The 10,568-nt window shown below is 44.9% G+C and overlaps 1 protein-coding gene across 1 annotated transcript in view; it reads left to right on the forward strand.

The window, feature by feature from the left end:
• The window catches only part of PHACTR4 (phosphatase and actin regulator 4), a 107,405-nt gene extending 102,120 nt beyond the window's left edge, over positions 1-5,285 (forward strand). The window contains exon 12 of the mRNA XM_059377067.1: positions 3,230-5,285. Within this exon, the coding sequence (XP_059233050.1) occupies positions 3,230-3,245 (16 nt within the window). The 3' untranslated portion in view covers positions 3,246-5,285. The remainder of the gene's footprint in view (positions 1-3,229) is intronic.
• Positions 5,286-10,568: the final 5,283 nt, after the last annotated feature.

Below are 10,568 nucleotides of genomic sequence, written 5' to 3' on the forward strand. Positions count from 1 at the left end.
GGAAGCAGGCTCCCTGCTGAGCAGAGAGCCCGATGCGGGACTCGATCCCAGGACTCTGAGATCATGACCTGAGCCGAAGGCAGCGGCTTAACCCACTGAGCCACCCAGGCGCCCCTATTTATTTATTTTTTTAAAGATTTATTTATTCATTTTGGAGAACATGCATGAGCAGGGGAAGGGGCAGAGGGGGAAGAGATAGAATCTCAAGCAGACTCTACACCAAGCACAGAACCGGATATGGGCCTCAATCCCATGACCCTCAGACCATGACCTGAGCTGAAACCAAGAGGTGGAAGCTCAACTGACTGAGCCACTCAGGTGACCTGGTTTTTTTTAACTACAGAATTTTTTTTTTAGGATTTTATTCATTTATTTGACAGAGAGAGATCACCAGCAGACAGACAGGCAGGCAGAGAGAGAGGGGGAAGCAGGCTCCCCGCTGAGCAGGACCCTGGGATCATGACCCGAGCTGAAGGCAGAGGCTTAACCCACTGAGCCACCTGGGTGCCCCATAACTACAGAATTTTTTTGTACTGAACTTTGATAGGAGTATAGAAGGCAGATTTTTTGAACAGCAATAACACTACTCAGGGCATTGTAACATGAACTCAAATATCAAGCCATACTTGTCAGCAAGGAGACTATACTCTAATCTGGAAGCTACTCAGTATAGTGCAATTAGGATGATAAAGGCCTCAGTTGTTCCGAATCTTGAATCTGCCAGGTTTCGTGTCCCAGCTCGACCATTTCCTAGCTGTGTCAGTGTTAGCCGTTCTCATTGTTATTCTAATAGTAATAAAGTACTATAGTGAGCAGCATTCAAGGAAAAGGGTCATAGAGAAGGTATACTTAGACTGAGTCTTAAAGCATGTGAAGGAATTTATTTGGACAAGAAGGAAGGAAGGAAAGAACCAGCATTACCAAACAGCACTGTAAGCAGAAGGACCAGCATCAACAAGGCTGGAGGAGATGAGGAAGTGTGCCTTGTCTCCCGGTGACAGAACGTGTAGCTGGAGCAGGGACCTATGGGAGCAGCGTGGGGAGGAGAAGATCCGAGCGATGGGTTATGGTCAGACGCTGAAGAGCTTTGCCTGTCAGGCTAGGATGCAGGTGGAGCTAGGATTAGGCTAGGATTCTGCTGGAGCTCTGGCAGGTGCCGTGGAAGGCTGGAGAAGCTAGCCGCAAGGAACCCAGTTAGGAAGTCACTAAAATAGTCACAGTGAGCACACTGGTAGCTCAAACCAGGGACGTGATCGTGACAACGCGCGAGAGAGGTTTGAACAACATTTCAAGTCTGGATAGCTCAGCTGGTTAAGTGTCTGGCTCGGCTCAGGTTGTGCTCTCAGGGTCCTGGGATTGAGCCCCGAGTCCAGGCTCCACGCTCAGCAGGCAGTCTGCTTCTCCCTCTTCCTCTGCTTCTCCCCCTGCTCGTACGTGCTCTCTCTCAGGTAAATACATAAAATCTTTTAAAGAAACGTATTTTGGGGGTGCCTGGGTGGCTCAGTGGGTTAAGTCTCTGCCTTCAGCTCAGGTCATGATCTCAGGGTCCTCGGATGGAGCCCCACATCAGGCTCTCTGCTCAACAGGGAGTCTGCTTCTCCCTCCCCCTCTGCCCGCCTCTCTGACTTCTTGTGATCTCTCTCTCTCTGTCAAATAAATGAATAAAATCTCTTAAAAAAGAAAAAAAGAAACATATTTTGGGGCACCTAGGTGGCTCAGTGGGTTAAAGCCTCTGCCTTCGGCTCAGGTCATGATCTCAGGGTACTGGGATTGAGCCCTGCATCAGGCTCTCTGCTCAGAGGGGAGCCTGCTTCCCCTTCTCTCTTTCTTTCTTCCTACTTGTGATCTCTGTCTGTCAATTAAATAAATAAATAAAATCTTTAAAAATAAAATAAAAACAAAACGTATTTCAAACATAGACTCAAGATCAGGCTATCTCTTGATTCCAAGGATGAATTAAAGGAAGTAGTCAAGATTTCAACTTGTGATTTTTGAGGTTTATGAAGTCAATGAGTTGAGGTGAACATTTTGGGACATTTATTTAGCAAATACTTACTGAGTACTTATTGCCTGGTAGATAGCAGTTCTGGGTGCTTGGAAGATAGCCTGGAACAGGATAAAATTCCCATCCTCAATAAGCTTTTTTTTTTTTTTTCTTTATTTGACAGACAGAGATCACAAGTAGGCAAGAGGCGGGTAGAGAGGTAGGGGGGAAGCAGGCTCCCTGCCGAGCCGAGAGCCCGGTGCGGGGCTCAATCCCAGGACCCTGAGATCATGACCTGAACCAAAGGCAGAGGCTTTAACCCACTGAGCCACAGCTTTTATTTTATTTTTTTTTTAAGATTTTATTTATTTATTTATTTGACAGACAGAGATCGCAAGTAGGCAGAGAGGCAGGCAGAGAGAGAGGGGGGAAGCAGGCTCCCTGCTAAGTAGGGAGCCCGATATGGGGCTCCATCCCAGGACCCTGGGATCATGACCTGAGCCGAAGGCAGAGGCTTAACCCCCTGAGCCACCCAGGTGCCCCATAGCTTTTATTTTAAAAGGGGAAGACGCACAGTAAGCAAATTGGAAAACACACTGTATGTTGAGCCCCATGACCCTGTGACACATTGAGGCGGAGATTCATAGAGGAAGGTTGGGTGTTCGGGCTGCAAGTCCAGGAAGAAAGCAAAGCCTTAAGATATAAAATTATGAGAAAAGATAGTATTTGTTTGGTTTTTTTAAAAATTTATTTATTTATTTCACAGAGAGAGAGCACAAGTAAGGAGAGAGGCAGGCAGGGAGAGAGAGAGAGGAGGAAGCAGGCTCCCTGCCGAGCAGAGAGCCCGATGCGGGACTCGATCCCAGGACCCTGAGATCATGACCTGAGCCGAAGGCAGAGGCTTAACCCACTGAGCCATCCAGGCGCCCAAGATAGTGGTTTTTAAAGGGGAAAATTATTTGTATGTAAAGGATGGACAGGAAAAAGAACCAGGAAAGCATTCTGAGGAAAAGCAATTAAAGAAGAAGTTAAACAGGGCGCCTGGCTGGGCTCAGTCAGTAGAACATCTGATCTCAAGGTCATGAGTTCAAGCCCCACACTGGCCGTGGAGATGACTTAAGAAAAGAAGAAAAGTCAGGTAGAATTAGAGTAGCAAAGAGGCAATTTTGATAAACGAGAGTGTAATTGCAGTAAAGGAGTCTACAGTATCTGATAACTCGGCTCTTTCTGCTCGTCTTGTTTTAGCTACCATCGTCCGTGACGTTGAAGTCTGAGAAAACAACTAAACCTCCCAACGCAGGGCTGCTTGGCTGCTTCAGTCTTCAGAGTCATGTGGAAGGAATTTCTGCACTTCCCCGCACAGCCAGGGTTGAGTCCTCTGGGATGTGGCTCCGGGCGAACAGCACTTCTGTGAACGTAGCTTTTCACTGGAATGGGTGGTCATGTGCTGCTCTGGCCCAAACTGAGCATTTTTCCAGTGCCGTTGAACCCTGGGATACTGCAGCATACTTGTGGGGTCCTCCTCACCAGCCACCCACGCTCCGGGCCACCCGCACCCTCACCCCAAGATGACTGCCTCTGCGGGGGCACAGTTTGCACCGTTCGCCTTACCTGCTCCGTCCTGGTTGGGAGTGCACCTTGTGCAGGCACCAAATTCCAGCTGTCAGATCCAGCTGGTGGTGGGAAGAACCTTCTGGAGGCCGCCAGCCTTCTGGCAAAAGGGCCCCCACCTCCAGGGCATGCCTCCACACCACACTGGCACGTCCGTTGAAAACACCATACTATACCTCTCGTAACACAGCAATACAGGCCTCTTCCAGCGATCAGGCCTCAGAGAAGCTCAGGATCTGACATGTTCTTCCTTTTCAGCACAAGTCATCCTGATTTTTATTTTTAAAGTTTAAGAGAAAAAAAAAAAAAAAATCTTGAAGACGTGCTAGAAACTTGTGTTTTTCCTATCTATGAAGCAATCTGAGCTGCAACTAGATTCCAAGTTAGGAAAATGAGAAAGCATATATGTTTTCTACAGACAAAACCAACACCAAAAAAGGCCTTTATTGTTCATGCCAACTTGGCAGAAAACAAACTCATGGCTTAAATGTTATAAGCTGTTGTACTTTTGTCATACCAAATGAGAGTCTAAATCATTCTGAACAATAGGGGCAGTCTCCTCTGTAAAACAGAATTGTGGCAACTCCGTGGGAGCAGCTGTCCTCCTTGGACCTCCCCTCCCGCCCCCTAAGGTCACAGTAAGATCTAGGGACATGGGTGCTGGACCAGAAGGTGTCTCTGGAGGAGGAAGTGGAGGGGCGCCGTCATGACCCACTCCTCCCTTCCCCTCAGTGCTGCTGGCCCTCCTGCTGCGCGCTCCCCCTTCCCTCTGCTGACTTTACCCCCTCTGGCAGCTTCCCCCTCAGGTACCCGTCCTCTGCCAAGCAGTCGCCAGTATCCTCAGTGCCCCGGCCTGGACTCCGTCCCCATCCCTTGTATTTGTAATATGTACTAATAGGATTTTCTAAAACAAAATTCATTTGCTTTCTTTGAGTTTTTATTTTGAAAACCATACAGCCTCATTCCTTTCCTTCTAATACCTGTCTAATACCTGTCCATACTAAGTGGGGAAAAAAAAAATAGTTCCTTTTTTAACTGATGAATGTGGCTTTTTTCCCCTTATTTTAATGTTCATAAAACAGTGGCTGTTTCATAGATTTCTTCTGCGGTCCCTGTTCTGTCGCAGCTGTTAAGTAGACATTCCTTGTTTTCTGCTTTTATGCCCCTGTGATATTTGCTGAAAAAATCAGAATATCAGGTCAAAACGAAGGAGGTGAGGTGATCATGAAAGGGAGTGTTTTCTCTCTGTATGGGGAATAGAGAAGTCTTCGGATTTCTCAGTTACTGTCACATGCTTTGCAGCTATGAAACTGGTGGGGCCACAGCTCCTTGAAGCTCATTACATTCGGTGTGACTGCAGGAAAAGTGACAGTTCTACACAGTTGTCAGAGGTCTGTATGTAAGGTGGCCACACATATGACTTGTTCTGTTGGGTCGGTTTGGAGACTGTTTGGCTGATGCCAGCATTCTCTGTGACTTGAAGTGACATTTTCAAACCCTTCTTCCGCTGCCTGGCTTTGCCTTCATGTGCCAAGTTTGAAACAGGATTTGATTACCTGAGCTACTTGTCTGCTCTCTGTGCCGCCAAGCACTCTAGTTCGTCTTTCATCTCATCATGTCCTTTTGAAACTAGACGCTTTGGGGATCAAGTCTTTTCAGGTGTTTTTATATATATACATATACATATACATATATATATATATATATATATATATATATAATGGATTTTGTGTTCCCTTTTTGTGTAAGTAACAATTCACAATCATAATGTAAAGAAGAAATAAATGATGTATTGTACTTCAAGATGTTTCCCTGATGTACAGAATCTCCTTGTAAAGTAAATAATTGCGTTGTATATCAGTCTTCTTATCAATATTAATTATAAAGTATTTTAGAATTAAAAAAAAGCCAAACTATTACTCTGGTATGAGGTTTTATTTTTTTGATTTACCTTATTCCAAAAGATTTAAGCTAACTTAAAATGCTGCTAGTCACCCTAAATGAGAAGTAAATGAGGGGGGAAAATAATACTAAGAATATTAAGTGTAGGGACACCTGGGTGGCTCAGTTGTTAAGCGGCTGCCTTTGGCTCAGGTCATGATTCCAGGGTCCTGGGATTGAGCCCCACATCGGGCTCCCTGCTCAGCGAGAAGCCTGCTTCTCCCTCTCCCACTCCCCCCCCTGCTTGTGTTCGCTCTCTTGCTGTCTCTGTCAAATAAATAAATAAAATCCTCAAAAAAAAAAAAAGAAGAAGAATATTAAGTGTCGCCAGAGGTGAGATCAGTGAAGTTTCTGTCTGTGCACACGAGTAGAAAAAGAATGGGCTGCGGAGAGAGGAAAGCCAACTGTGACCACCTGCCACTCCTGTAGTATATACCAGCTATGGCACCAGGTCCATTATCCTGTCGATCCCACCCCTAATCTGGGAGGTAAGGGGAAATACACTCCTGTTACCAGTGAAGAACCTGGGAGGTAAAGTCCCCTCCTGAAGGTCAAGGCCTGTAATCACTCTTTGTGTATATTCAGTTGTCCTACAAGGATTTACCCTGTGTGGACCACACAGAAGTAGACTTTAGGCTGATGGCGCAGTAGGACAGACAGTTCCTTCCTCATGTAGTCCTCGGGCAAGCAGCCCAGTGTCAGTCAAGGTGGCCCCACCGAATGACTCACTTTCCTCTTGTCACTTCAGAGAATGGCTTTGATGAGTACACCACCCTTTACCAAGAGAGGAGAAACCATGAGTCAGAACTACTCATGTCATTTGAGTTCTATCTGCTCCCAGATTTTCCTTCTCCTAGCCCTCCAAAGACCCCACAGGGGCCGAAGCTCCAAAGAGATCTCACATTGCCATTGCTCTTTTGAGGTTAAGCATTGTCCACAGAAGGTGCACCTTGCTCGGAGTTTGCTGAAACGATGAATGAATTTAGGGTCCTTAGGGATTTAGATTAGTGTGCCCAGGCCAGGGAGGACTATAGTTGGCGACCAAGAGGAGTAAGTACAGCAGATACTGAATGGGAGGGCATGGGATAGGAAGTATACCTATGAAAGGTAAGAATGCACAACAAAGAGAAGCCGAGCCCTGAAACCAAAACAGCCCAAACCACTGCTTCAAGGCTCTATTCAGTTCCAGCTCTAGGAGACATAAAGCATAAAGCAGGAACCACCAGCAACCTGGGCCACTTGGTCAGTCTGTCTCGTGTGAGTAGCATTAATTTCTTGCCCCAAAAAAGCCTAGAGGTCATCTGACAGAGACAAACATTAATTTTCCTCTATCTGGTACTGAAGAGACACACCATTCATTCGTTCATTCATTCATTCATTCATTCAGTATTTATCTCCTTCCTAACCACCACCCCCAGGAAAAAATCTTCCCTTGATCTTTTTCTCATAAACTTATTACCTACCTCCAGCTTTTCCTACTCTCCCTTGACATAATCTATTCTAATGTTAATTTAAATTCCTACATAGTCCAAGCAAAGGAGCTAAATGAGTGACAAAAGAAGAAGTGATGCGGATGGCAACTGAATATGCTACTTGACATTGGCTTAGGACCTCTGGTCTCTCCACACCACTTTCCATTTCTAAAGCCAGAGTCACTCACCTCATCAAAATCTAAACTAAATCCAAAATGAAATGGCTTTGCCTGAGGTCACCAGTGACTTCTCAGTTAACTGCCACTTCCCAAACTTGTTTCTAGCTCCTAATGTATTTGACTGTTCTGCAGCATTTGATGCTTTGGGCCATGTCCTAGTCCACAAAACTTCTTCCTTGGCTTTTCAGATCCCCTGTCGCCCAGTTCTCTGATCATGCTTTCTCTGCCCTGGTAACTTCTTTCCTGACCAATATCCTCTTGTCACTCTCCCTGCCCTCCCAAGGTGACATCAGCTACCACTCTTATTCTTACAATTTCTACATCTCTCTGCGACTTAAATTCCTTGTTGGAATCCAACCCTATATCCAGTTGCCCTTTACACCTATACACCCAGATGTTCCCAAGGTAACTTTTCTGCATCACCAATGTGACCTTACTGTCTACCTCCACAGCCTACTTTCTCAATCATTGGAGTTAGAGGACCACCTATGTTCACTCTCATAAGCCTAAAACTTTGGTATTATCTGCAAGTTCCTCTCTCTGCAGGTTCGGTGAGACAATAAATTCTGTGCACTCAGAAATGTCTCTCGATTCCTAGATCTCCTCTTGCCTTGTTTACCATCAAAGTTCGAAGCTACCGTAATATAATGGGACTCTATAACCTCTGATCTTTCCAATCTATCCTCCAATATTGCCACTAGAGTTTCCTTTCTAAAATGCAAAGCTGAGGGCGTCTGGGTGGCTCAGTGGGTTAAGCCTCTGCCTTAGGCTCAGGTAATGGTCTCAGGGTCTTGGGATCGAGCCCCGCATCGGGCTCCCTGCTCAGCAGGGAGCTGAGGGAAGCTCAGCTTCTCTCTCTCTCTCTCTCTCTCTCTGCCTGCCTTTCTGCCTATTTGTGATCTCTCTGTCAAATAAATAAATAAAATCTCAAAAAAAAGTATCATTGTAAAACTAAATTAATTACTTAAGTAAAATGCAAAGCTTGTCACAGCAATCCTTTACTTCAGAACTTAGTGGTCCCTAGTTGCCTGCAAGATAAAATTCAAGCCCTTGGGCCTGGACTACAGCAGAGTTTATGATCTAGCATTGGCCCACTTTCTCGTCTCGTGAAAAGGGTAGGCCCTTCTTCCTTCAGTGTTCCTCATCAAGCTCACTTTTTCCCCTTCCCAGAAGACCACGGTCCTGCTCGCTCCACAGCCGGCAGTGTTCTCATGATCCACACTCCACTCCTTCCTTCCACCCTCCCAGTCTGAGGTCAAGTTTTAACTCCCAGGAAATTGCCTTCAGCCTTCAGATTGTTCCGTTGCTCTGTCCTCTGTGTTCTCAGAATGCAGCACTTCTTGAGTTATCATTTGCCGGTACATCTATTTCTCCCAGTCGGGGGCTCTCACAGCAAAGCGTTTCAGGCTGGCTTATTTGGTAGAGCCTGCGACTCCTGATCTTGGGATTGTAAATTCAAGCCCCACTTGGGTGTAGAGATTACTTCAAAATCTTAAAGAAAAAAAATAAAAGTTTCACGTCAGAGTTCCCTGTATCTAGCACAATGCTTAGCAAATAAATCATATCCACTAGTAAATGTTGAATGAGTGACTGAAAGGGAGCTGAATACTGGTAATATGGCCAGACAAGTAGCAGGATTATTTGTCTTCTCTCCTTTATGCTACTGGTGCTCAAACATTTTGGTTTTTTTGACTCCTTTACAATTTTATTTATTTATTCAGATTTTATTTGTTTATTTGACAGAGATCACAAGAAAGCAGAGAGGCAGGCAGAGAGAGAGAGAGAGAGGAAGCACTCTCCTTGCTGAGCAGGGAGCCCAATGCAGGGCTCGATCCCAGGATCGATCATGACCTGAGCGGAAGGCAGAGACTTTAACCCACTGAGCCACCCAGGTGCCCCCCACTCCCTGAATCTTAAGTGAAACTGAAATCTGTGAAATGGAAACAATTACACACATGCTTGTTTTGAAGGTACACTAAGATGAAGAGTTGGAAGACCATGGGACTCTTGATCTCAAAAAACATAAAATGTGCCCTTTTTAACTATGTTTAAGTATACAGTTCAGTAGTCACTGTGTGCACACTACAGTATAACAAATTTCCAGTACTCTTTCCTCTTGGTAAACTGAAACTCTGTACCTACTGAATAACAATATTCCCAGGGTGCCTGGGTGGCTCAGTCAGTTAGGCATCTGCCTTCCGCCCTGGGTCATGATCTCAAAGTCCAGGAATCAGCCCTCCCTCCGGTTCCCTGCTCAGCAGGGAGTCTGCTTCTCTCTCTCTCACTCCTTCTGTGTGTTCTCTCTAGTTCTCCCTCTCAAATAAACAAATTAAAAAAAAAAAAAAAGAAGATGAAGAACAATATTCTCCCTTTTTATATACCCACAGTCCCTGGCAACCACTTTCTATTTTCTAAGAGTCTGAGAAACTGACCTTTTTTAAAATATATATATTTTATTTATTTATTTATTTATTTATTTGACAGACAGAGATCTCAAGTAGGCAGAGAGGCTGGCAGAGAGAGAGAGAGAGGAGGAAGCAAGCTCCCTGCTGAGCAGAGAGCCTGATTCGGGGCTTGATCCAAAGACCCTGGGATCATGACCTGAGCTGAAGGCAGAGGCTTTAACCCACTGAGCCACCTAGGTGCCCCGAGAAACTGACTTTTTTAAACTGCAAACTTGTGATGATAAAATGTTAACAATACAATTTAGTGACAGAGCTTCAAAACATACTAAGGCATCGGCAGGTTTTAAATTTTTTTAATTTATTATTATTTTTAAAGATTTTATTTATTTATTTGACAGAGAGACAGCGAGAGTAGGAACACAAGCAGGGGCAGAGGAAGAGGGAGAAGCAGGCCTCCTGCCTAGCAGGGAGCCCTATGCGGATCTCCTGGGATCATGACCTGAACCAAAGGCAGACGCTTAACAGCTGAGCCACCCAGGCATCTCAATTTTTTTTTTCAATTTTTTAAATTTAAATTCAATTAATTAATGTATAATATGCTATTTGTTTCAGAGGTAGAAGTCAGTGATGCATCAGTCTTATATAATACCCAGTGCTCATTAAGGCACCAGCAGTTTTATCCACCATTTCACTTTATAGCATCAGTGCAGAGTCAACACAGTGAAAAAGGCAAAAAAAAAAAAAAAAAAAAAAAAAAAAGTCTAAGTATTATTATGAAATAGTTTTGACCTCATGGATCCTCAAGAGTCTCAGAAACCCCCAAGGTTTGACAACTCTGCTTTAAAAACCATTGTTCTGGGCATGTTTCACATCTTTAAATCTAGGTAATAATACCACTGTCTTAGAATTGCTGTGCTAGTAAATAACCTACACAAAGAATTCAGCACAGAGGCACGGGGGGGGGGGGGGGGGGGGG

Source organism: Mustela nigripes, chromosome 14 (assembly GCF_022355385.1).
Source record: "Mustela nigripes isolate SB6536 chromosome 14, MUSNIG.SB6536, whole genome shotgun sequence".
NCBI lineage: Eukaryota > Metazoa > Chordata > Mammalia > Carnivora > Mustelidae > Mustela > Mustela nigripes.